This window comes from Sus scrofa, chromosome 14, assembly GCF_000003025.6.
Source record: "Sus scrofa isolate TJ Tabasco breed Duroc chromosome 14, Sscrofa11.1, whole genome shotgun sequence".
In the NCBI taxonomy this organism is placed as follows: domain Eukaryota; kingdom Metazoa; phylum Chordata; class Mammalia; order Artiodactyla; family Suidae; genus Sus; species Sus scrofa.
Genome location: NC_010456.5, coordinates 131989506 through 132016904, shown reverse-complemented (window position 1 = coordinate 132016904; position 27399 = coordinate 131989506). Strand labels below are relative to the sequence as shown.

The following is a 27399-nucleotide window of genomic DNA, read 5'->3' as shown; positions in this document are numbered from 1 at the left end:
ACTATGCTCAGAAGCCAGCCTAATTTTGCTTTTCAGAAGATGCTCCTGAATTAAGCAAAATAAGCTTTTTTCCCAAAAAGACTCATTTTTCCTTGTGCAATTACATATCAAGCTACAGCCTTTCAAAGGTTACCAAATAATTAGTCTGTCCTTAAATATGTAAATTCAATTAACCACCTTTTATACTAGTTCTATTTACTTGTAGCCACAAGAGCTGAGCCAGATCAAATGAAAAATAAGTTACAATTAATTCTGAGCAGTTTATTCTCAAGTCATTATTACAGTTTTTAACAGTTGGACACACATAAAGATATCAGACGTAAACACTGGGAAGTACACACACATATTCCCATTCTGAAAGGAGACATGTTATATATACAGGAGGAAAAACGCAGCAAATATTAAGGTCTTCAAAGTAATTTCTGACAATCCAGATGCGACATATTTACAAGAAAAGTATAAGTTTTAAAATAATTAAATAATTTTCATAGAATTATAAAAGTATTGAGATAAATATTAGGAGACCCTGACAATCGCAAGAACATTTTCCTACGCTACTAAATACAAGGGTAGTTCTATAAAAAGTTCCAAAATAGAGCTAATATTTTGCCACTATGAAATATATCAAATACCAATACCAAAATATTAAAACGAACATGCAACATGGAAGCTGTACCAACAAAAACAGCATTAGGTTCCCAAATACTGCCAACTGTCCACGGTGTGTTCATGAAAAAGAAGCTAAGAGTTTGCTGAAAGTGTGATAACTACTTCAAACCTTTCATTCTATCATTCTATTTTCAAATGCAGCTGCAAAAAAGAAACGATCTACGTATAAGTTTTTAAAATATTAGCTTATGAACGAAAATGTTGAGTGGTGCATTCTTTATGCACCCGGATTTTTAAACTGATGTTATAATTCTGGTGTAAGAGATAGTAACCTCGGGACCCCACCACCCTAGTAAGAAATCTCTTTTCCAAAGAAGTCATCTTAGAAAATGAAGAGCAGAAATGGTGACATGTACGAATTCAAAACAAGACAGTACTTGCAATATGGCAAAACAGCATACAAATAGCAGCATGTGAAATTCAAGACTATTTTCTTAAAGCAAATGTTTAAGACTGAACCGTTAAAAACAGTACTTGGTCAAACTGGTCTGTTACTCAACACCCGAAACTAATGATTTTTTTCGAGAGGCGCTCACATCTGTGACAGCCCATGATTAAAGGTCTACTCAGATCTGTGTGCTAAAACAGATATATTGCACAGACAGGAGAATGACAACATTCTGGTCTAAAACAAAATGGTTTCTTATTTAATATGTTAAACTATGCTACTGAAAATTAATTTCATCCCAACTGTTTAAAACCAATCACATGCAGGCCTTCTGAGCACATTCATCTCAAACATTCCTCGACAAGATGGAAAACACAGGCACTTGAATATAGGGTATTAGTGACAAAAAGCAAAGGCTATGATCACAGGACTAAGGGCTGCATGTCTTTACATATAAACTTGAGGTCGTTCGCTGATCCACGTACAGAAATAAGACCTATTTACAAAACTTTGACAAGCAAATCAGATCTTCCAGAAATTTCATACCAAATAATTTTCACTGAATAAAGCGATGACGTCTGCCAGGTCTTGATTAAGCTTTTACAAACCAATGTCTGAGACACGACTGTTTGATTTCTCATTTCCCCCCTTCCTCCACCCCAGTACAACCCACAACCCTAACAGTCCAATAACATCCCCTATGCAAAACCTACCACTCACCTGGGATCCACAGCATCAAAAATGGTGACCATTTCAAAACTGTCCACACCGCAGTATAAATTTTACAGCACCCAGACGCGTCATGAGTTTTAGGTATATTTGCCTGGCAATATTTCATTCAATAATATTAACCAGCACGAATGTGTAAAGATTGAACATTTAATAGGAAATCACAGTAGCATTTTTAAAACAACCAAAATAATTAATAAGCCTTGTTAATGGTTTAAACTGTGGAACACTGAAGTTGTCAAATTCACTAGGAAAAGAGGTTGCACACACGTTTTTACCACCCCAGTGAGAACAAAGCTGCTGACAGCTGATGCTGAGACACTTAAGGTTTCTTTCTTTCTTTCAAGAAGTTACATTTCGTTTGGCTACGTCCTAGATTCTTGGTTTACCAGCTTAGAAAGAGTGCGTCTACGAGGCTATATGCATGGAAACCCTCTCCCCTTTGTCATCTTTGGCTAGAAGCCTCGTGCAAGGACACTGAGGGCTAAACGGGGGGTCAGGCTTCGGGTGCCTCCCTCACACGTCACTGACTGGAAGGCTAGCGTCATCCAAGTCCACGGGGTCACAGTCTGGTTCCTGAGGGCCGTCTTTACGCTGAGGTTTTAGCAGAGCTTGTTCAGTCACTTTGGGAGCTGGTTCTCTTGGAGAGACAGTCTGGACCTTGAAGTTCCCTGGCTTGACCTTGGCAAGAGATTCGTAAAATCCTCGCTTCTCCACGGTAAAGCTTGAGACCAAAGAGTTGCTGCGAGCGGCTGTGGAATGTGAGGCGGCTGCGTAGGCCGGGCGGCCAGCGCGTTTGGGTTCGGAAGGACAGCCGGAAGGCTCCTGCAAAGAGGAGGGCAGGTCAGACACGGCTGGGCACTGGGGACAAGGTCAGTCACTCAGTGTGAGACTTTATCCTCTGAAAAACAAACAGAACAAAACACACACACACACACACACACACACACACACAGAGCAGAAGCATGAGCCATGCAGCAGACGTGTGCAAGTTCTAGCCCAAAGCAATGCATTTTTAGGAGTGAGTTTAGAGCAATGACAGCCAACAACCATTTCCGCTAAGAAACCAGCTCTGTCACCAACGCCAAATGTGTCAGCTCTGACACTCTGAAGACACAGTCAGCCTCAACAGGAAAGCCGTGTTCCAATTGCAACTCAACTGTTTTAACTGCGGGCCTACCAGCTTCGCCATTTTATTTCAGTCTATTCTCACTAACACTAGGAATTATTCCACATATTCTAGAAAGACTAAAAAATGAAAATGCAGAATATAAAAATTAAAGGTCCTTCTTTCTTTAATGAGCAGAACGCAACATTTTTCAAACCTATTGTTTTGCCTGGCAGCCTCACAAATTTAGCTTTTGCTTCCCTGAATTTTACTGCCACAAATAACAGCAGTCTTTTCACTTCGTACTGAATTATTTGTTTTTGCGTATGGCATACGTTCATATGGCTTGAGATTTTAAAGGTAGCAAAGGGTACATATTTAAGCATTTATTAAAGCTGTGGTAAAATTACTGCGAATTTTAACTTCAATATGCTTCTAATGAAATCAAATCTGAAGATAATCTTAAACACGACCCTTCCAAATGCATTGCCATATAGTTCCTAGTATACCGTGTGCATTTGTGACATTAGTAGCTTTGAGAAAAAAAAAAAAAGTGCTACAATCACCGAAACACCACAGATTCCCATTAGCTAGCCAAGTTTCACCTGAGGTGTGAGACGCCGTGCATGCAGTCTATCCAATGCATACGCAGGCATGAGTCTGCACACAGTGTTACCATAAAGGTGCACTTCGAGTGGTATAGTACAAAAAATCACAAAGTACATAAACTACAGAAATTGAAACTCCCGTGGCCATCAATAATTTAGTTTCCGAAGATAGATACGACCTTCTCATTTGGTAAAGTTCTACTTTCTTCATTATTGATCTTTTTTAAAGCTGCATATCCAACCTGATGACGGCAGTGAGAGGGTGTGCGTTAGTGCTGACAAAGTCAGTTACGGTCACTGCAGAAGGCAGTCTGGTTAACTCAACTTTCTAGAATCAGTGGTCAGTAGTGAGTAAGTCCGGGCCCTCTAGTAAGAAGGCACGTCTGCGTGAGAGCCCACATACGTGCTGCATTCCCCAGCTCTTGGCGTATACCTCTGTATACAAGGGTTCGACAGCCTTCTGGCCTGCCGCATCTGGAACACAGTGCAAAGCTAGGATTAGAGTCAACCTATACTGGGGAGGGGGAGGAAAGAAAGTTCTGCTGATAGTTACAGGTGGACAGTCCAACTTGCCCCCACCACAAAGCACGAAACACAAACGCCCTTCTCCAACTTTTCCTCTTCCCGACAGACATTGTTTTTGCAGAGAGTCTCATACTTGACTGCTGAAAAGGGCACATAACACACAGGCAGTTACCAAATGAACCCCTACGAAAATACTGTAAGAGAGTCCCAAAACGATGTAGGAAAAACCACTTGAAAAATGAGAAAAAATGGATTTGTATTTACTGATCTATAGCTATTTCTAACAAGAAACTATTAAAAGACAATATTACTGCAACACTGGAAAATACCTAAAGTGCAGAATGTCTAGCATTGACCATGAGTCCAGATAATAAAGGCTTTCATGCTACATATTAAACTACCTACTGCAGATGCATGGGCTGTGCTTCAAGGCACCGAAAAGTTTTTCATTTCTTGGTAGAATTTGTATTTTCAGATCAGAGATCAGTGACCAAAGTATTCTAAAGCCAGATCTTACTTATTCCTATGACATAACTTTACATGATAAACTTAAAAAGTAAAAATATTCTTCTTACTATCTGAGAATGTTCAGCTGTTTTAATTTTATTATTATACTACCACAAAGACAATTAAGAGAGTAAAAAGCAGCTTCTTAAATTAACCTAGTAAAAAAAATGAGAATGAAAACATGAAGTGGAAAACACCAGCTGAGAATACTAGATTATATTCAAGGTTCGAGCTGCTCAACTCTTTTACGGAACTATGAAGGAAAGCCTAAATTGAAATTATAGGAAGTAAAAAGGAAATTGAGACCGTGACAAAGCTGTGTAATGCTACAACTAAAGGTAACCTTTCGTGATCAGGCCAAATACCCTCCTAAAAATTGGTAAAATTATACCAAATCTGGACCTACTGACAAGTAAGAACTCCTAAAACAAAACAAGGAGATGTTCATTCTTTAGTTGCCCTGCTTGTGCATTTAAGACAATACAATGCACAGGAAGTTACGTATACAGAACACTACAGGAAGCATTAAATTAGAAACGCATTATTTTTTTTTGCAAGTCCAATTGGTATGAAAGTCAACATGCAGATAAATCTCAAAACAGAAAGAAACCAAAAGGATTAGGGGGAGAGGAAGAAAAATAACTTGACAGGATCAGGGGTCCCAAGGGAGTATCACCCCAGAGAGGAGGGAACATACAGAGGAAGCGGATCTGCCGGGCCCCCGCTGTGCTACGATGGCGCCAGAGACGGCTTTAATCCAGCTGTGCATCTCTTCCGGGCTATCGGCCTGAGGGAAGGAAGGAGCCATTCAGTCAGGTGTTCCGCAAAATTGGCTCCTGTCTATAAAACCTGTGTATTCATTTTGGTAATTAATAATGTCAACAATAAAATCATTCCAATGCAACGACTGCCCCAAAATTTTAGAAACCACTTTTTTTAAACCAGGTTTTGCTGGGTAAGTTATTACATAGAGATGTAAGCCAGGCATTTAGTGTTTTAAGATGAGACACATTGAAAAGTCTCAATATGAATAATTCTAGAGAGAAAACAAGGAGGGGAAGAAGTCAGAGCAAGATCTTCTCATTTTGCTCTCCTCCTGCTATACTGTCTGAATTTTCAAGAAGAATCTCTCTGTAATTGTGCAGTTCTAAAACCATTTTCACATCATCATTTTTCTAAAAACCATTTCTAAGAGTACCCTACCCCTAAAAGAGGTACTGGTAGTCACTTTCCAAAGCCTCATCTTCCTTGATAGGACCAGGGCTCCCATGTACATTAAAAACCTCTCTCTGACTTTCATCCGATGAAGGCCCGCAGAGGGGTGGAGAGGTACTGCTCTTCGCTTCTAGATTCTAGAATCTAGAAGTTTAAAAAAGTTAAAGATACAAGTAACACTTCTGAGTTAACGACAGTAACGAGAATTCTTAAAAGGAAAAACTCAAAGGAGGCAAAGGTAGGGTATACTTTCAGTGATTCACCGCAAACAGGAGCACCGGTCTAGAAATCAATTTGGCAAAATAAGGTTCATGCTCAGATAGTTATTCTCACTCTAGAAACATCATAAAGTAGGAAAATCAGGCAAATTTGTGCACAAAGTGTTCACCACCACATTACTTTATCACAGTAAATGTATAAAAACTGTATCACTGAGTGATCAGTAAGAGTGCAGCAGAGAACAGCTTAATTGTGAAACATTCATGCATGAGAATATGATTCTAAAAGGTGTTCAGAGAATTTTAATGTCATGGGAAAAAAATGACTATGGTAAACGAAAGGATATATATACCACAATACTTCATATGCTCCTGCCTGTCATAAACAGACATGTCCTCACGAAGGAAAAAAACGGCTGCCTGAATGTGGAGTTTGTTTAATAAAATACAACATTTGTCTTCCTATTTTTCTGTATTTTCTAAATTTTCTGCAATAAGCATATGTAAGAACTTTCATAAAACAAATGTTCTTTTAAATAATTTATCTAAACAAATCAATCTGGTAAGTAAAAAATGTATTTTAAACTTAAATACAGGATACCTACCTATCATTCCTGAAATTATAAGATCTACTGCATACTTTTTTTTTTAATACTGAATTATTTATTTTTATTTAATTTTTCTGGCTGTAGCATACGGAATTCCTGGGCCAGGGGTCCAATCTGCCACAGCAGCTACCAGAGCTGCTGCACTGATAATGCTGGATCCTTAACCCACCGCACCACCGCACCACAAAGTAACTCCTACTGGGTACTTTTATTATGGACATTTGGGCCTCCCTTTTTGTAAAATTACCAAACAGTGATATAATTTAAATTCCCTTCCTCCCAATAACAATTATTCAACAAATTTCCAGCAAAGAATATCCTTATTTGCTGAACATATATATGACCTGCCAATTATCTTTATATGATTAAGTTTTATTAATTACATTTGTATTATTTGTCATATTTTTTGCTTATTTTTATGAGCAACACATTTATTTGTGTTCATTTTACCTCTAAAATGACTAATTTCTTGTTAGGAGGATCTATAATCGCCAAAGTAGTATCTTACCTGCACATAGAAAGTTCGAGACGATGTTACAATTTCAAAGAGGTTGTCCCTCATCATTATGTCACTGTTGACAAAAAAATTTTCCAGTTGTATTTAAACAGCAGTTGTTTGACAGTTTTTCTTTCACTTGTTTGCCCAGTATCAAATATGCATCAATAAGAAAAAAATGAGGAGTTCCCATCGTGGCTCAGTGGTTAATGAATCTGCCTAGGAACCATGAGGTTGCGGGTTCAATCCCTGGCCTTGCTCAGTGGGTTAAGGATCCGCCGTGAGCTGTGATGTAGGCTGCAGATGCGGCTCGGATCCCGCGTTGCTGTGGCTGTGGTGTAGGCTGGTGGCTACAGCTCCAATTCGACCCCTAGCCTGGGAACCTCCATATGCTGCAGGAGCAGCCCAAGAAATGGCAAAAAGACAAAAAAAAAAAAAAAAAAAAAAAAAAAAAAAAAAAAGAGTATAATATTGACTTAATTGAAAAATACCAAGTTATCATTTTTCTATTTATTTTTCATTACATTTTACCTATTTTATAGTTATATGTATTTTTAGAAAGGCTCATAAAAACTTTAAAATCCAAAGTTCCCAACTGTGAAGCAATCAGTTTGCTCAAGGAAACAATAGAGTTAACATGTTTTCTCATAAAGCTCTATTCTGCAACAGTCTTGAAATACTAAACAGAAGCTGTTCATTAAATTTTGTCCTTTATATTAATAAGCTTAAGAACTGTTTCTAAATTTTTCGTTTTCAAACCAAAAAAAACCCCAATACTTTAATCTGAAGGTTTTGAGTGTTTTAGCATAGCCCCCACAAAAAGTTAAAAATAACACTAGCAATAATACAGAAAAATGTAAAAAAAACTGGTGTGCCTGTGAGGACACCAATTAAACTAAGGCACTCCTGTGTATTAATACATTGTGCCGGGCACCCAGTCAGAGGTGGCACTTACCTTTGCTTACATTCTTGGACTTTATGAACCTCTTTAAGCGGTATTACGCGGAGAGGTTCCTTTTCCTGTCAAAAAAGGCAAAAAAACAGATTCATGACATATATCCTTAAAAATTATTTTTAAGCATTAGTTGTCTTATTTGGAAATCTCTGAGAAAATCATGCTTCTTTCCTGAAACACATCTAAGACTTAAGTCTACCTTCTTGAACGATCTGGCATTAGAGGAGCTCAAATACCGTGACCTTTTTACACAACGTGATCTGAAGCAAGGAAATGGGCATATAACCCATATTCACATTACTTACGTCCTAAATGACAGGGTAGCTTATTAAACGGCATTAACCACTGGACTGGACTTTTTCCTCAGTGAACCCCAATGCACTCAGGAAGCGGAGCGCTTCCTCTTTTAGATGCTCTATTAATGTGGACGGTACCAGAGCAGTGAATACCCAGCTTGAGTTAAATTTGTCATTTTAAGAATGTAACTTTTGTATAAATACATTTTAACAAGTACAATTTATGAAACACTTACTAAGTGCCAGGACATCTGCTAGGTTTTAAATATGCTATCTCACTTTTCACAACCCTAGAATACGTGCACTATTATTCACCTGAGGAAACTGAGGATTAGACTTATTTAGGTAAGCACCTTACCTAAGACTACGGACCAGATATAAGATTCAAATATAAGACATAACTAGTTCCTAATAGCATAATATTTGTCCTAAACATTTTATGAAACACTGCATACTGTATTTCACTGAATAAGACACCATGAGTTTCAGACATACTATCACTTTATATGTAGCACTAAGAAAACAATTAAACCATGGCTGAACACTTTCAAAGATCACAAATCTTTTTTTAAAGTTTGACAAAATAGCTCATTTTAAGATAACTGCAGACCAGAGAAGACTTAGAAAAAGTGTACAAAGAATTTCTGTATACCTTGCACCCTGTTTCCCAAGATACTACTATTTTGCATTTGCTAGATTACTGTTTATGTAATATGGCAATATGGTGTCTATATGTGTATTTTTTCCTGTAGTGTTTGAAGGCGAGTTACAGATATGATACTACTAAATACTTCAGTGTATATTCTTAAAACAAGTGTGTTCTCTTATATAACCACACTGTAATTATGAAACCCAGAAACCCCACATCTGACGCAATACTGTTATCTAGTCTAGAGACACGTTCGGGTATCATTAACTGCCCACGAGGGTCCTGCACAGCAGAAGAAAAACTGTACTTTCTGATCCAAGGTTCAATCTGGGATCATAATTCATCTTCTGTCTCCATGTAGTCACCTCTACCGTGGAACAGTTCTTCAGTCTTCCTTCCTCTTTTATGACCTTTAGGGTTTTAAACAGTCCAGGCCAGTAATTGTGTAGAATGCCCTTAATCTGGGCTTATCTGATGATAATCGTGTTTAGATTCGGGTTATAGTTTGGCAGGAAACCACAGATGTGACGTTCTTCCCAGCCCATCACCCACAGGGGCACTGACAGTGGTTCGTCCTATCACTCGTGTATTAACTCTCATTTCGTGCTTCAGGCCATGTTTGCCGGTAACCATAAAATTACTTCTCCCCTTTATCATTATTAGGTATCTTGTGGGGACACACCGGGAGCTTGCGTAATACCCAGTTTCTCATAATCATCCTGCCCACAAGTTTTACCAAACATTGAGGATTCTTGCCTGAAACCATCATTACTACAGTGGCTGACAGATGGTGCTTTTTCTAACCCCATCAATTCATCTACCTACAGGAGCTGGGACTTCAAGGAAATGTTTTCCCTCTCCATTTAATTACTCATGACTCATTTTGCTCTATGGGTTATAATCCCTTACTATCATTTATTTTCTTGCTCAAACTGTCTGGGTTTGGGGCACAGGGAGCCCCTTCAAGCTGACTTCTGCATGCTTTTGGCATGTCCCCGTCATATTCTGAGCCACTTCCTTATTTTCTGTCATAACTACATGTTCTAGATGGGCTCAGCCTGTACCTTTCCTGGCCCGACTCTGAAATCAGCCATTTCTCCAAGGGGCCCTGGTTCCTTTTGTCAGAGAACAGCATTTACAGTTGCTTTTGGGAGAGATTTGCCCATCTCTCCACTCAACTTTCTCATGACAGACGGCAAGTATTACTTCTGCTAAGTTTTAATTTGAGCTTCCCTAATTATGAATGACGTTGCTTATCTTTTCATATTTTTAGGACCACTTTAATTTCTTCGAATTGAATTATCTATTCATGTCTTTTGCTCATTCTTTTTTTCTTTTTCGTCTTTTTAGGGCTGTACCCGAGGCCTCTGGAGGTGTCCAGGCTAGGGGTCAAATCAGAGCCATAGCTGCCAGCCTACACCAGAGCCACAGCAACACGGGATCCAAGTCACGTCTGCGACCTACACCACAGCTCACGGCAACACCGGATCCTTAACCCACTGAGCGAGGCGAGGGATCAAACCTGTGTTTGATCAGATTCATTTCTGCTAAGCCACAAAGGGAACTCCTGCTCATCTTCTTTTACCAGATCTTTTCCCACTGATTTCCTCTTTTTAACTCTAAACCAACCACAAACTTAGGAAATAAGAACTCATTTTCCTGGGCCATTTTAGAGTGAGCTGCTAACCTGGTCTGTACTGCTAACCTGAATATTTTAATGTGTATTTCCTACAAAGACATCTATCTTCTTCTTATACTATCACAGTAAAATCACCAACATCAGGAAAGTGCCCCTCCCCCATGTCTTTTATTAAAGCAAAAGAATTTGGTCCAGAATCACAAACTGCATTTACTTGTCATATCTCTTTGCTGTCCTTCAGTTATTCTTTCCATGGCTTCGTATTCGTGACTCTACTGAAGATTACAGGGCAGTTATTTCATAGAATGTCCCTCATCTGGGTGTGCCCCGTTCCTTCTCATAATCAGATTCAGGTTATGCATCTTTGGCAAGAACCTCAGAGTGATGCTGCCTTCTTCTCAAAGTGTCCTAACAGGTGGTAAATGATTTTAATCATCTCATCACTAAAGAAGGTCACGTTAATCATTGGATACACCGACTAAAGTGGTACCTGCCAGGCATCTTTACTGAAACGTTACTCTTTCCGTCTTTGTTCATATGTATTTTGTAGATAGGTACTCTGAAGTTATATAATCTCTCATTCGTCATTATATATATTCATTCACTCATTCACATGAATATGGGCTCATGGATTCCTCTTTTACTCAATGGGCAACAACGTGTTACCCTCCTCACTTATTCTAAGGCTCAAGGGGAGCATTTTCAGGTTGGATTTTGAGTCCTTCTAACGTGTCCTCATCATTCTGTGAGCACCTCCTTGCTTTCTGACACAAGACATTCCAGGCTCATTTTAGATTTATTTTTCCTGTCCCCACTTGGGGATCTTTCCTTGGAAAAAGGTAGTTTTCTTCAGTACACAGCGCCAGGGGGTACAGTATATGCATGTAGATGTATGTAAACACAGGAGTACATTTACATTTGTACGTATTTCTACATCCCCTGTACATTTAAAAGTTCACACTTACACATCCAATTCTAATCTAATACAGAACTTTTCTTCTTTTCCGTATTTGTTACTTCATCTTGTTACTGAGAAGCTCAGCTTCTATTACCCATAACAGAGTTCCTTATTTTATCAGTAAGCACATATGTAATCATTATCCTATCTCGGCTAGCACCCCACCTCCCCCCAGTGTGGATACCTCCTCTCCCTGCTCCATGCTGGGCCCCCCGACCCAAGAGGACTCTCTGTTCTGCTGGGCTCTGACTGCCCACACCGGCTGCTGGCGCCTCCTGCCCCTGCCCACTACCATGGTCACCACCTGCACTGATCTGCCTCACCTAAACAACTTGGCTCTGAATTGTCTGGAACGGATGGGAGGGAAAGAGAATGAGAAAAGATCCTCTCAATTTTGAAGGTTCTTTATATATTAGGGATATTAATGTTTTATCTGTGATGTATATTGCAATAGTTTCTCCAGTTTTTCAGCTGTTGTGCTTCAATCTTTTACACCTACTGGAAAAAAAAACTTTGAAATTCTTATCTTTTAGAGAAACACACAAAAATATTCATGGAAGAAACGATATTCCTAGGATCTGCTTCAAAAGAGGAATGGGGAAGTAGGTGGTGGTACAGAAGAAACAAAACTAGCCATGTGCTGGTAATTATGAGATCTGGTGATGGCTACGCGGGGTTCAGATCACCATGCTGTCTGCTTGCTTTATGTTCAAACTATCCCATCCTCAAAAGGATCTGAAAAAGAGCCCTTTTATTCTTTAAACATCAATGTTTAACATATACTATCCTTGAATATGTGTAAAAATATGTAAACTTAAGGTTTTAAAAAACTTCACATTCAGATCCCAATTCACATCTGACTAGGAGTTGCTGCCAAGGTCAGTGCTTTCTACTCCACACCACTCTCTGGGCCAAAGAGAGTACTGGTGATGTAGCATTTCTTAAGAATGTTCCATTGTGGAGTTCCTGTTGTGGTTCAGTGGTTAACGAATCCGATTAAGAACCATGAGGTTGTGGGTTCGATTCCTGACCTTGCTCAGTGGATTAAGGATCCGGCATTGCTGTGAGCTGTGGTGTAGGTCGCAGACAAGGCTCAGATCCTGCGTTGCAGTGGCTCTGGCGTAGGCCGGCGGCTATAGCTCCATTTAGACCCCTAGCCTGGGAACCTCCGCTGCGGGAGCAGCTCTAAAAAAGGCAAAAAGACAAAAAAAAAAAAAAAAAAAAGAATGTTGCATTGTGTGCCTGAGATTTTCTTCCAAGCTGCCAGCACCTTTCCTGCAGGTTTGGACACTGGTGTCTTCTGGGTCTTACCCAAAGGGGCTGTGCATGTGCAAGTAATGACAGCTAAGCACAGCTGCCACCTGACTGCCTCACCTGCAGCAACTCTAAGACACGGTGAAGTTTCCAAATTGTTAAAATGCAGGGCGGGGGGGGGTGCATCTCAGTAATTGATAAAGATCAATAATTCTAAATATATTTAAAGTGTTCAGCTTTATCTGCGTTTGCACTTAACATACTCTGAAATACACATAATATAATTTCCAAAGTTCAAGTATTCTTTTATCTCAAATTTTATAGCATCATGTCTACATGCAAATTTTTATGATAATTTCTATCTCATTAAAATTACTGTGGGTGACATGGGTACATGTCTATTTCTCTGGCAAAACTTCTGAAGGCCAGAACGTGGCTGGCTGGCTTCTTTATTCGCAGTTCCCAGTGCACCAGGGCCATGGAGAGCTCAGTGACTGTCTGGTGCATGGATGACTCTTCTCAAGAGTACTGGCATTAATTGAAAGCAATGAATCAACCTACCAACCAAGCACAAGTGTAGCCTCTAAGATGCCAAGGCTGGGACTTTTTGAACCAAGTAATTAACCACTTCCAGTTGAGGGTCTTAGAATTTGAAGTCTAAGAAAAGGTCCCGTGCTGAAATGACTATTCTTGCTAAGCTATGCCATGTTTTTAGTCATTCAAAACATTTACTAATTATTTTCTAAGAGCCAGGCGCTGTGTTCATATAAGGGAACAAAAGAGAACCTTTGCTCTCAAGAAGCTCATGTAGTTAACTGGTAAAGACAAGTACCCAAAACACACAATGACAAAACCCAGTGGGAAGTATTACGATAGCCGTAGGCATAGAGCACCACATGGATAAAGAGAAGGGATTAAACCTAGAGTCCAAAAGCTTTTCCAGAACAGACACCAGAGATGAATCTTAAAATACTGCCTTTCTAGTCTCAAGTGCTCTGTTGTCCAACAGAGTAGCCACTAGTTATGAGTAACTATTTGAATTCAAATTATCAAATGTTAAATTTCAAAATTAAATACCATCGGGTTCCTCAGTCACACCAGCCAAATTTCCAGGGCTCGACGGCCACGTGTTACCAGCGGGTACAGAACATGTCCACCAGTGCAGAACGTCTGGCTGGACAGTGCTGTTCTGATACCTTCACTCAACTAAAGTATACGGTTCCCCCCTCAAATGCCCCATAAAAACAAAGAAAGACAGGACAGACAGACATGAAGAACTGCATTCAACTTATTCAACAATCTACTGCAGAACTCAGGTCACGTGACAAGAGTATTTTAAATGAGGGTGTGACTCAAACACGTGAAAGAGGGAACTTGGATCTTTGATTCCACCTTCAGACAGGACAAAACCTCCTAAATGAAGAAACTTGAAAGTCTCACAAATAGGAAAAGAAAACGCTGGGAGGGCAGGAAAGAGAAGGCAGAAATACAGAGGGTCAAAGGCTGACTTTCACGAACTGAATTCTTTCTACCATCCTCTCCAGCGCCCCTTCGGAGGAAATGCGAAGACTGAGGAGTCCTCATATTTTTAATTCTTCCAGGCCAGAATGCCTCTGAAGAGAAGAGCGTTTTATTTAAGATGTTCTTCACAAAAATAACATTAACCAAAGCATCACAACAAAATCAACTGAATTGTATGTACCTCTCAAAACTGGAATTTAATCATTTAAAAAACAGAAAACAGGACAAGAAATTATATAATCACCATAGTGTAATATTTATAAAACATTTTTGGAGTTCCCATTGTGGCTCAGTGGGTTAAGAAACTGACTAGTATCAGTTAGGACGCAGGCTCAATCCTGGCCTCGCTCAGTGGATTAAGGATCAGGCATTGCCACAAGCTGTGGCATAGGCTGCGGATGTGGCTCAGATCTGGCGTTGCTGTGGCTGTGGTGCAGGCTGGCAGCTGTAGCCCTGATTTGACCCCTAGCCCAGGAACTATCAGGGTATGGCCCTAAAAAGATAAAATAATAAATAAAAAAAATTTTTTTTAATTTTTAAGCAACATTTATGACACAGCAACATACCAGTTCAGATTTGAAGTAGCCTATTGTGTTTTCATCCAATTGAAAATATCTTCTCTTCCAGTTTTTCATCTATTAGAGATGAACACAGACATAAGACTTCTGTTTCTAAAAGTGTCAAATGTTAATAACCACTCAGTTATTCTAATATGAACCCACAATCAGAAACGTCAAGCACTGGAAAACGTCATTACCCTCCCTCAGTGAGGAGACAGAGGACACTTCGTCTCTCTGGCTACTCAGGCCTTGAACTCCCAATTCAACTTTGGTGGTGGCTGGCTTTCAGAAAGTTCTTGTTTTATGATTTTATAACATGGTCTTATATTTTCTGATGCTCTAAACGTTAACAATAAAATAAAATAAAAACACTTCCCCCTCATCTCTATCCCCCTGCTTACAAAGTAAATGCTATCAAGGGTTCAAGAGCTGAGTTCCTGCTGTGGCTCAGGATCAGCAGCATCTCTGTGGTGCCAGGATGAAGTTCTGGCACAGTGGGTGAAAGAATCCGGTGTGGCCACAGCTGTGGTGTAGGTAGCAACTGCAGCTCAGATCTATCTGATCCCTGGCCCAGGAACTCCATATGCTGTGGGGTGGACAAAAAAAAAAAGTGGGAGATGTGGGGGGGGGCTAGTTCAAGAGCAAGGACAGGAAATATTAAACCACATCAAGCTTCTTTGTCTGTAAAATGCATGAATCCTTCTACAGGTACTTTATAATACTACCAAGTAGTAAGAAACGTCTCCTTAAAAGCCTTAATTAACACACAGCCTAATGAGAATACTGACTTTACCCACAGACATGCTAGAATGAAAAACCTTCAGCCCTCAAGCTCACCTCCCTTAGCCTAAAGAGGGTCAGACAATTTGGGCTGAAAGAACTCTCCTTTGGCTGACCTAGGCTAATAAGAGTTGCCAGAAGTGACGTGAAGTCAACTAGAACTGCCAGGAGACATTTAAGTATTTCTTCACTCACAGAAATTTTTTTAAATTTTATTTTCAAATTTGAAGCTTATTTTCTCATCCAAGTCTATGGATTTAGGAGTTCCTGTCATGGCTCAGCAGTAATGAACCCAACTAGGATTCATGAGGACGCAGGTTCAATCCCTGGCCTCGCTCAGTGGGTTAAGGATGTGGCGTTGCCGTGAGTTGTGGTGTAGGTCGAAGACATGGCTTGGATCCTGCAGTTGCTGTGGCTGTGATGTAGGCTGGCAGGTGTAGCTATGATTCGACCCCTAGCCTGGGGACTTCCATGTGCCACAAGAGTGGCCACAAAAGAAAAAAAAAAAAATTATAGATTTAGTTCCGATTTTAGAAAGGTACTTTGGAAACTTAAAAATCCTGGGAAATGTACCTGCTCTTCTCACAATTCCCAACCATGGATCTGGCCGTGTGAGGCCATCTGGGCCAACAGCTCTTAGCAAGGACCAGGTGCTGTTCTATGAGCTCTCTTACATCTTTCAAAAAACCCCTGGATGGTAGGTTTTATAATGTGATTTTCCTTAAAAAGAAACCAAGAGCCTGAGAGTTAGCAGCCCCAGGTCTCAGCCCTTTCAACTGGGGTCAGCCCAGCACCACATAAGTCAGTGATCCTCCTACACCCTGCTCCCCAGGCCCCGGCTTTCCTGCCATCTCCGCACCAGAGCTCCCCTTCCCTGAGCCACTCCCAAGTGGGGAGAAAGCAAGAGAAATACTTTCTGAAATAAACTTAAATGGTCAGAAAGACCCATTTAAAAGGTTAGCGGTAATAAGCACAGCCCAAGAAAATAACAGCAGTGAGTTCTGAACATAGAATAAACAAACCCCTAGTCTATCTCCTGACCAGAGACTGGTCAGCAGGCTGGTCCTTCACTCAACAATTTGTTTGCGAATATGTACTCATTTTTCATTGTTTTGCATATTTTATGCAGCTACTCACCACTGCTCCTTGTTTTACACAATATCCAGCTTTGATAACTGCACTATCCGGGGGCGGTTTCGGAGGAAAGTAAGGAAGATGGCTTTGGGACCGTTTCAGATTATTTCTGTCAATACTTTCACCACATTCATTTACGTCTTCTTTCTAAAATGAAGGAAAGAAATTCAACTCTTGCTTGTTTAGCTTTAAAGCATACGTGTAGTTCATATTGTTATCCTGGTAGAAAATTTTAAAATCTTAGTTCACTTAGAAACACAGATTTTGAAATAAAGAGTTTTCTAATTAATTTGAGATACTTAATCATAACTTTTAATATCATCAATTAAACCACAGATGTCTATTTCTCTTTTTCTGCAAAAGTCCCGCCACCTGTACTTTTATGATTTTTATTTTTCCATTAGAGTTGATTTACCGTGTTGCCAACTTTTACTGTACAAAGTGACCCAGATTACCCTCCATCACGTTCCATCACAAGTGACTAGCTATAGTTCCCTGTGCTATTCAGCGGATCTCATGGCTTATTATTATTATTATTATTTTTTTTTTTTGGTGGGGGGTGATAGATGGGGGGGGCTTAACTTTTTAGCTTGAAGTAATTTAAAAGATTCCTAGCTAACTGCAAAGAAAAAAACATAAAAACCAAAAACAGGAGTTCCCATCATGGCACAGTGGACACAAATTCAACTACAAAACATGAGGTTGCAGGTTTGATCCCTGGCCTTGCTCAGTGGGTTAAGGACCCAGCATTGCCATGAGCTGTGGTGTAGGCCGAAGATGCGGCTCGGATCCCATGTTACTGTGGCTGTGGTGCAGCCTGGCAACTGTAGCCCAACTGGACCCCTAGCTGGGAACCTCCATGTGCCGCAGATGCGGCCCTAAAAAACAAACAAAACAACAACAACAACAACAAAACAATGTGCAGGAAGTCCTATGTACCCTTCAACCAGTTTTCCCCAACAGGGAAACTATAATACACATTATCAAAATGGACACTGATACATTTCAAAAACCATATTCGCATTTTAGCAGTTTTACGTGCATTCACTTGTCTCTGCGTATGTATTGTTCTATGCATTTTATCACCAGCGTTGTGTAACACCACCTCAACCAAGTACAGAAGTGTGTACCGTAAGGCTCCCCTGAGCTATATCCATAGACAGAGTCTCCATCCCCAATTCCTGGGCAGGCACTAATTTCTTCTCCATCTTTTATTGTTTTGACATTTAAAGGATGATATAAATAGAATCATAAATTGGGCTTTTTTTTTTACTCCGCATTATTCGCTGGGGATTCATCCAAGTTGGTCCTTGTACCAATAGCTGGACCCTTCTCATTGGGAGTAGTCCTCAAGGTTTGGATGCATCACTGCCTATTAACCACTTACCCATTAAAAGGCTCTTGAGCTGTTGCCAGTTTTCGGCCATCAGGAATAAAGCTGCTGTGAACATTCATGTACAGGTTTTCATGTGAACATAGCAGTCTTCATTTCTCTAGGATAAACGCCTAGGAGTGTAAATGCTAGCTAGGTTGTGTACTGACTGCAAGTTTACTTTTATAAAAAAACTACCAAACTCTTTTCAGAGTGGCTGTACTACTTTGCATTCCCATCAGCAGTATATGAGTGCTTCAACGTCTCGTCTTCGTCAGCATTTGTGTTATCACTATTTTTAGCTGAGTCACTCTGATGGTACTCTGTGGTCTTCATCTGCATTCCTCTACTACCTAATGATAGTGGATATCCTTTCTAGCACTTATGTGCTTTTATCTTTCGGTGAAATCTCTGTTCGTGAATTTTGCCCATTCTCTCTCTCTTTTTTCGTCTCTTGCTTTTTAGGGCTGCACTCGTGGCATACGGAAGTTCCCAGGCTAGGAGCTGAATGGGAGCTACAGCTGCGGGCTCATGCCACTGCCACAGCAATGCAGGATCCAAGCTGCGTCTTCGACCTACACCACAGCTCACAGCAATGCCAGATCCTTAACCCGCTGAGTGAGGGGAGGGATCGAACCCACATCCTCATGGATCCTAGCCGGGTTTGTTAACCTCTGGGCCTCGAAGGGAACTCCAATTTTGCCCATTTTCTAATTGGACTGTTTGGTATTTAACTGTTGATTTTGATAGTTCTTTATATATTCTAGATATAAGTGCTTTACTGAATATGTAGTTTGCAAATATTTTCTCCCAGTGTGGAGTTTTTCTTTTCATCCTCTTCACAGGGTCTTTCACAGAGCAAACATTTTTAATTTTGACAAGGTTCAATTTATCAACATTTCCTTTTACAGACTATGCTTTTGGTGTCAAGTCTAAAAATTATTTGCCTAGTCCCAGATCCTGAAGACTCTCATTTGCTCTTTCCTGTAAGTTTTTCAGTTTTAATTTTTTTTGACAGTTAAGTCCAATGCTTTTGAAAAACTAACTATACTAGGTTTTCATGTTTCCAAAGCATTAGCTTGTTGTTTATTTATAACATACAACACATGTTGTTCTACAAATCAACCAAAAGTATGTTTTTAAGAAATTTAACAGAAAAACTTTAACAGAAAAACTAAGTACTCAAGTCATATCACAAGGAATTTTCAATCTGTCCTACATTTAAACAGGTCAATGCACAAATTATGTACTTAACTTTGTAATCTTAGCACTTAATGATAACCCAACAGTGAATGAATAAATTAATTATGCAAATGAGATCTGTCATTTTCTTGATAATATACTATATAAATGCTTTTATAATGAATGAATACACTTTAAATAAACTATATTGTAAAATGATAAAGGAATACAATTCTTTGAGGTCTTTTTAATATGGCACTTGCTAATGATCCATAGGACCTACTGAATAATCTACACAAAAATTAAAATGCAAATCTTAATTCTATACCAAATTAAAACAGCCACTGATACAAACTACTACAATATCTTAATACTGCAATAGACAAATTGTCTTACCTCTTCTATCAACACAAGACATAATATAGGTGAAGCAGCTTGGTCTTGCTATAATATATCTTAACCAGAAGTCTTACAAATGAAAATCATTTACTTTTTTAAAAAAGTAAACTAAACACACACACGCGCTCACATAAAATCCTAGTTTATTTTTTTACCAACTTTAGTGAAAAACGTAACTTCCCACTAGAACAGGTAATTTTTGCCCTTTCATACATATATCCTCTGACTAGCATAAAGAAAGTACTCAATAATTAACAAGTCTTTTAAGTCTAAAAAGGCACATAATAAAAAATGTTTACTGGAAATACTAATTAATTACCTTAAAATTCTTAGTTTCTCAACTGCTGGTATTTAATTTGCATTATAAACACATTCACTCCATAGCAACACAAGAAATTTAATAAGCTCATACAGAAGTTTTAATGTCATCAAAAAATTTAAGGTAAACATATTTTCCATGATACCCAAAATAAGAATTAAGTTAGCACATCAGTACTTTTGGGACAGAACTGAATGGAAATTTCAGTCTTCTGTTTAGTTCATCTAGGCCAGGTTGTAAAAAAAAACAGGTTTAAAGAGTTATGCATCGTAATCCCCGTTGTGACGCAGTGGAAACAAATCCGACTAGGAACCATGAGGTTGCGGGTTTGATCCCTGGCCTCCACTCAGTGGGTTAAGGATCCAGTGTTGCCATGAGCTGTGATGTAGGTCACAGATGTAGCTCGGATCCTGCACTGGCCGTGGTGCGGGCTGGCAGCTGTAGCTCCGATTAGACCCCTAGTCTGGGAACCTCCACATGCCACAAATGTGGCCTTAAAAAGCAAAAAAAAAAAAAAAAAAGAATTATGCATCTTTTGTTCTAGTATTTGGTCTTTGACCCTGGTTCCTGACTCGGAGCTCCTAAGCCCCTTGGAATTTCCTGGGTGATAGCAGTGTCCTTTGATCTAATGAGATGCTCTTGGTGAGCTCCTGGATGGGGGCTAGTTACCAGAAAGACCAAGCCATGATTAAAGATTTGGGATTTCTTTCAGCCCCATCCCCTACTCTCCAGAGAGAGGAGAGGGGCTGGAAATAGTTAATGACCAATCATGTCTATGTGATGAAGCCTCCATAGAAATCCCCCATTATCTGGTTCTCAGAGAGCTTCTGGGCAGTTGAACTCATGGAGGTTCTGGGAGAGCACCAGCCAGAGAAGACACAAGAGCTCCACAGCCCTTCCAGACACCCTGCCCTACATACCTCTTCCAGCTGGATGTTCATCTGTATCCTTTATCAGATCCTTTTACAATAAACAGGTATACAATAACTAAATTGTTTTTTGAGTTCTCTGAGCTGCTTTAGCAAATTAACTGGGCCCAAGAAGGGGCTACAAGAACCTCCAATTTATAGCCCATCAGTCAGAGGCACAGGTAACAACCTGGACTTCCTGGGACGGGCTTCTGAAGGGGGTGGAGGTGTTACAGGCTTCAAGCCCCCTTCAAGCCCCCTTCAAGGAGATGAAACCCCAGAGCCTCTGGCCATGTCTCATTGTAATGCCCCTTCCCCCACCTTGACCAGCCTGGGCTGCTCACCCCTGCTAGAGAAGGAGTGTTGCCCATTCCTCGCCCGGCCACCAGATAACCTGCTCCCATGCAAATAAGGTCTCCCACCCAAGACCAATCAGAAGGTCAAACTGGGTCCCCACTCAGGTCCACTGTGGGGTATAGACTCCTATAGAGTGAGCCGGGCCCTCTTTGTAACGAGCACGCACGCGAGTCCTCCCTGTCCCTCTCTGAAAATGTGCTTCCACTTTTGCAAATGTGTAAAACGTCAGCCGCTGTTCCCCTGCTTCGCTACTGAGGAAACGGATGCAGCAGAGGGGCGGTCTCGTGGGACCTAGATGGACGGTGTCAGAGAAACTGTCAGACACCCCACTGGTGTCGCCGGATCTCTTGGGTGGGGAAAAGAACCACTCGTGTCAGGAGTGGCCTCGTGTCAGGAGTGTTGTGAGCGCGGCAGTGTGCGAGTAAAGGAGAAGCCCAGGAGGAGGAGTGGGATTTTCCTACTTACGCTGTTTGTAAAAGAAAGAGGAAGGGAAAAGAACTCCGCGCGAGAACACAAAGTTTGTAATTTAGGTAAATTCATGGCAAAACTACTACACAGTCATTAAAAATGATGGGAAATAATTTTTGATGACTTGGAAAATGTTTGAGACGTAAAGGAAAAAAGCTGTTTACAAAGTATCCTCACTTCTAGGGGCAAAAGTACACAGAAAAAAGGCTCAGAAGAAAACATGAAAGTGTTAAACATTGTTTATCTATGTTTTCCAAATTTTTTACAATAAAAACATACTTTTGAAATAAGAAATACATATTTTTTTAAATTAATTGAGTACGGTATTCATTCAGTAAAGATGTACTGTCTTACTCTTGATAACAATACAAAAATCAATACGCGGTGTTGGTTAAACCGTCACCCACCAGACTGAATGTATTACCTGAGTTGGGGTGATGATGGGCACACCACCAACAATGTCAGTTCTGTAAGACACTTGCTTCTTCCCACACTCGCCCTGGCGACTTGGGTTGTCAGAATGAGGCTGTGAGTCTGACTGCTTTGGTACCTAAAATAATAAGTCAGTGAATCATTTTACAACAAGCATTACATAGGAGACCCTCTTTTACCACAGAATTTCCAACTGATCATCAATTTATATATAATTGGCACATAAAAAATTATTTTTAGTGCATTAATATACACACTTTAAGTTCTTGTATTAATTTTTTCTTTTACAGTATGACTTTATGAGACTGCCACCATTCACTGAGTGCTTACTTGGGCAGAAACTATTTCAGATATTTTCCCATTTAATTCTCCTATAAACCCTATGCACAGGGTAGTAGCTTCGCCACTAACGCAGTAAGAACACAGGCTCGGTGGGGAACCCAGGTTTAGATCCTGGCTGTGCCACGTTCTAGCTAAGTTTCTGGAATTCTCTTCCACACTCAACCACTATACTACACCCTAGATTGTCAGAGCACCTGACACTATATTACAGCTCGGTGCTGTTATCATTCTCTCTCCTCCATTCCTGCCCATGATTTTACAGCATCCCTGAGGACAGGGGAGCCTGTCTCTTTAGATCCCTTCACATGCTTCCCTCTCAGCTTTCTCCCCAGGCCTTAGGCCAACCCTCCACCCTCTCAGCCATATTTATACTACCAGCATAAATACCAGTCGTGGGCAGAAACAAGAGAGAGTGAGAAATAGGAAAGACACAGATGAGCAATGAATCCTAGAGGGGAAAGACTCCCGAAACCTTCTAAGAGTTTTTCCTGAGAGACTGCACATTTTGGAGTGTTTTTTAAAGGCAATATGATAATGCACAGCATGTGACCTGACAAGATTCACATAAATACGTAAGAGTGAAAGGGCTACAAAGGACACTGGACTCAGAAACAACTTGCTAAGAGAGCCCCCAGTGTTTTCTAATGAACAGCATTATGTATTTCAATTATTTTGACAGAGAAAATGTGGCCAAGTTATCCTTATGAAGAGAAAATAGCATTAAAAGAATGGGAAATGACAGAAAATTATCTAGTCAACTGTATTAACTAAAATGTGCTGCTAAAAGGTGACCCATATGAAAAGTGGCTCTTCCTTCTTTCAAGTTGAGAGTTTAGTCATACATCAGAATTCCCTAAAAACTACCATTAATATCACCCTTAAAATATACTGAAATTTATATTCCTTTTTTTAATTTTTCTTCTAGATATGACAGCATATTAAAAATCCTTGCCTATGCTGTAAAACCTACTGCTTTTCATTTGTCCTTATAAAAAAATGCTAAATATAGCATAATTCCAATGTCAGAGCTCATTAACTTAGAATTGCATTTTACAATAATAATTATCTAAATTGTACTTACCGTATTCCCAAAGAACAAGAAAAATATTAGCAAGATACCCATGAATACAGCAACTCCTTTAAAAACTCTGAGTGAAAAGTTAGTCTAAAATCTGTCCTTAAACATATTTTCGGGACCAAAAAACCCAATCAATCAGGCAACTGTTTAATGAGGATCAGAAAAGTGACCTCACTAGGCAGAGGGCAAATGTCAAAGGCATCGCGCATGCTTGGTTTCAATGGCTACTGCCTTCTTTCCCTCTCCTCTGCTTGCCAGTCCTTTTTTATTGTGACTGCCTTTGTTATGAGAGATTTGAATGTATTTTTAGCAGGCATTTACCTGCACATGATCCTAACAGTAGGAACCTTTTTTTTTTTTTTTTTTTTTTTGGCTGCACCCACAGCACGTGGAAGTTCCCTGGCCAGTGATCGAACCCGACGAGCCACAGCAATGACCTGAGCTGCCGCAGGGACAGCACTGCATCCTTAACCCACTGAACCACAAGGGAAAGCCAGGAAATTCTAACAGTAGAAAAAGAAAAGATAAAAATGACTAGAGAAGAGATGAACAAAAGCAGAATACCGACAGGGCTTGACGACTGAAAGCTACAATGTTCAAACACAAACTCCCGGGTGTTACGACCTTTCTGAGGCTCTGCCTGCAGGGTGAAACACAGAGGGCAGGGCCTCAGACTTCGGGGCACATATCCCATCTTAGCTTATTCTATCTACTTGCACTCAGCTGCCAATTAAAAAATAAAAATAAAAAGTGGAATTTTGGCCACAATTTCAAAACACTAATTTTCAGATTAAAATCTAATACTGATTTGTAAATTAAAATCTACAGTGGGAAAAGATACTATTTTAAAAAATAGTAGGTTTCTGTTTAGGAAGAAGTCATACACAACATGAATATTCCTTAATAATCAATAGAGGACCAGATGCTATACTTACAGTTATTAATATAAGTGAATAATTGGTTGAAAGTGTACTTTAAATTTTGATTTTCCAAACTCTAGTCATCAACATTCCTTTCAGGGTAGGATTTTCTCCACTACTGCCCTTTCTTTTTTAATACGGGGGACTTTTTTTTCAATGGCAGTTACCAATACACATTCACACAGACTTCATAAAAATAAGGAAAGCCACAGCTAGGGTGTCAGATGAGGTCCATTAAGATGGCAAGGTACTATAATTAGTAAGTAGATAAATAATCACCGTTCCCTTACCCACTACCCTATAATCACCTCGATTCTGAAACCATTCACTCCCCAAACCTAATTTTGGATTTCCAAAAATTTTAAGTTTATATATTACATTGTATTTAGCAGACTACAAAATTACATAGTTCACCAAAATGTCATCTGCAGTGACTGACTTCACAGAAAGGTAAATTTGAAGATCTCAAAGAAATCTACATGGAAATCACCAGCAATTTCCAGAGGAAAATTTACTTAAATGAATCTTAATTAATATTTAATACACTTAAATGTGTAAAGTGCATAAGAAATGAAAACTGCTAAGATTTTTTTTTTTAAAGAATAAAGAATAAAATTAAAATGTATGGAGTTCCAGCACAGAGGAAACGAATTTGACCAGGATCCATGAGGATGCAGGTTTGATCCCTGGCCTGGATTAGTGGGTTAAGGATCTGGCATTGCTGTGAGCTGCGGTGGAGGTCACAGATGAGGCTTGGATCTGGTGTTGCTGTGGCTGTGGCCAGCAACTGTAGCTCCATTAGACCCCTAGCCTGGGAACCTCCCTATGTCGGGAGTGTGCCCCTAAAAAAAAAAAAAAAAAAAAAAATTGAAATTAAATTAAAATGTATCTTATTAAAGCATAGGAAATCTTTCCTTGCTATCCTGAGTTAGTGTGTATCTACATAAAGTTGATTTTAATAAGTGCTATCAATTCTGTATTTGTTTTAATATAGTTATAATCACTCTGTTGACAAGCTAAGGATTTCTATAGCTTATGTATGTTTTATATTTCCTAAATGTAAACTATAAAAAATGAATACCATTGGATTTATCTTATACTATAAAAATTTCAACATGTAAAGGCTGCAAGACCACAAAAGCTATTTAAAAGCCCATGTACTCTGAGTCATTACCCAAACTCTAACTGGTTTCTCTTGCTTTCCAATAAATTTACAAGTGCCATTTGTATAACATGGTTTCATATCATTAATAAACTAGATAAAGCAATTCAAGAACAACCAAAATGGTAAAAAACCCTGAGACCATTCATTACTTTTTCTCTTAAAGTACTAAGAAACCAGTGCTGTTTATTTTTACAAATTGTAAAAAAAAAAAAAAAGAATTCATTAAGTCACCACATATTGTCTTTCTAAAGAAATTTTCCAAGTAGGGAATATTTATTAAGCATTAAAAACAATCAGTTAAACCTTTCAAGAATACGTACTTCTGAATCAGTTAAAAAAATCTCTTTCCTGAAACTGCACAAACCTAAAATAACTTCTGCTTCATGTACAGATCAGATGCAGTGCGTGGGTGTTTTCTGTCATGTGGTAACAAGCTGTTCTGGTGCAAGACAAGAAAATCAACTACTCTGAGAACAGCTTGACTTATATTAACTCTTTATTGTGTTGTGATATAAAGATGGAATAATTCATTTTAAATGGAAATGAACATATGCTGACTCTCGAGGCATATGTTTTTAAAGACTAAGCTGTGTAGGTCAGTGAATAGCCTCATTTCAGTAAGAGCGCAAACCTCATGCAGGACCTCCTTCCCGATGCTCCCAGGCGGGTCGGCTGCCTTTTCCCCGCTGGGTGTAAAGAGGAGACAGGAAGGAACGGCGTCAGGGACAGTTCCTGTCTCCCTGCTCGTGGAAGCGCTCTGAGAGGTCTGCTTTCTGCTTTAGGGGAGGAAGGAGGGAGGCTCTGTTCTTCAGGAAGCAGTGAGGCGCTGGGCTCCAGAGTCAAGCAGACGGCTCGCAGCTCCCCAGCTCCCCAGCCATCAAACCCATCATCAACGTCACTCAATCCTAAACCTCACTTTTCCCAGACACTTTGGGTAACGCCTTCAGTGCAAGGCCCTGGCACACTGTAAAGAATCAATACATCTTAATGTTCATCAGAACACTGAGAAGCCCAGGCTGGAAGCGGGAGGCTGCAGCCCTGAAAAGGAAGGAGCACAGGCACAGCGAGCCCGGGACCTGGAGGGACAAGAGCAGGGCCAAGAAGTCTCGAGCTGAGACGAACGCCCCGAGGACCAGGTGGGCAGGACCCTCTGGCTGCCACAGCTCTCAGATCAGTCCCTAAGCCTGGGCGTCACTTCTGAGCCCTTCGGCCCCCTTGTCCTGCTCCTGTCATTAACTCCTACCCTGTGTGACACCGGTCCCAGCCCCAGTGTGGAGGACAGAAAGGATACCTGTCCTATTCCCTGGGTAGGGGCGGGGCAGGAAGCCTCTTAATCGGCCCTGGCAGGGAACGAGGAGCAGGGGAGAGAACTCTACATGGATTTTCCCCTAAAAACAGTCCTGTAAAATCTAGTCATATACACCCTTAGTAGGTACACACTGGGTTAAAAAAAGCATTGATCCACTGACTCTATGGGCCAAGAATGATACTATGTACCAGAAAATAGAGTCACATTACAATCCGCCTTTTTTACAAAGTTTAAGTTTTGGACAAACTGTTGGAAAGCTGAAGACATTCAGTAGGTTTTCAAAATGTAAAGATCACCTCCAGACATTACGTATTTTCACACAATAAATACA

The 27399-nt window shown here is 39.9% G+C and overlaps 1 protein-coding gene across 4 annotated transcripts in view; it reads right to left on the bottom strand.

Moving 5' to 3' along the window:
- Positions 241–27399, bottom strand: part of PLEKHA1 (pleckstrin homology domain containing A1) — a 55733-nt gene continuing 28574 nt past the window's right edge. For 2 of the 4 annotated variants that reach the window (XM_001927189.5, XM_013981768.2), the window contains exons 6-12: positions 22247–22372; positions 16821–16964; positions 14910–14978; positions 8027–8091; positions 7084–7147; positions 5232–5321; positions 241–2611 (exon numbers count right to left, since the gene is read on the bottom strand). In XM_001927189.5, coding sequence (XP_001927224.1) covers positions 2303–2611; positions 5232–5321; positions 7084–7147; positions 8027–8091; positions 14910–14978; positions 16821–16964; positions 22247–22372 — 867 coding nt within the window. In that variant the 3' untranslated portion in view covers positions 241–2302. Of the gene's footprint in view, positions 2612–3905; positions 3977–5231; positions 5322–7083; positions 7148–8026; positions 8092–14909; positions 14979–16820; positions 16965–22246; positions 22373–27399 lie in introns of all 4 variants that reach the window. The other 2 variants (XM_005654150.3, XM_005654149.3) reach the window with 2 other exon arrangements.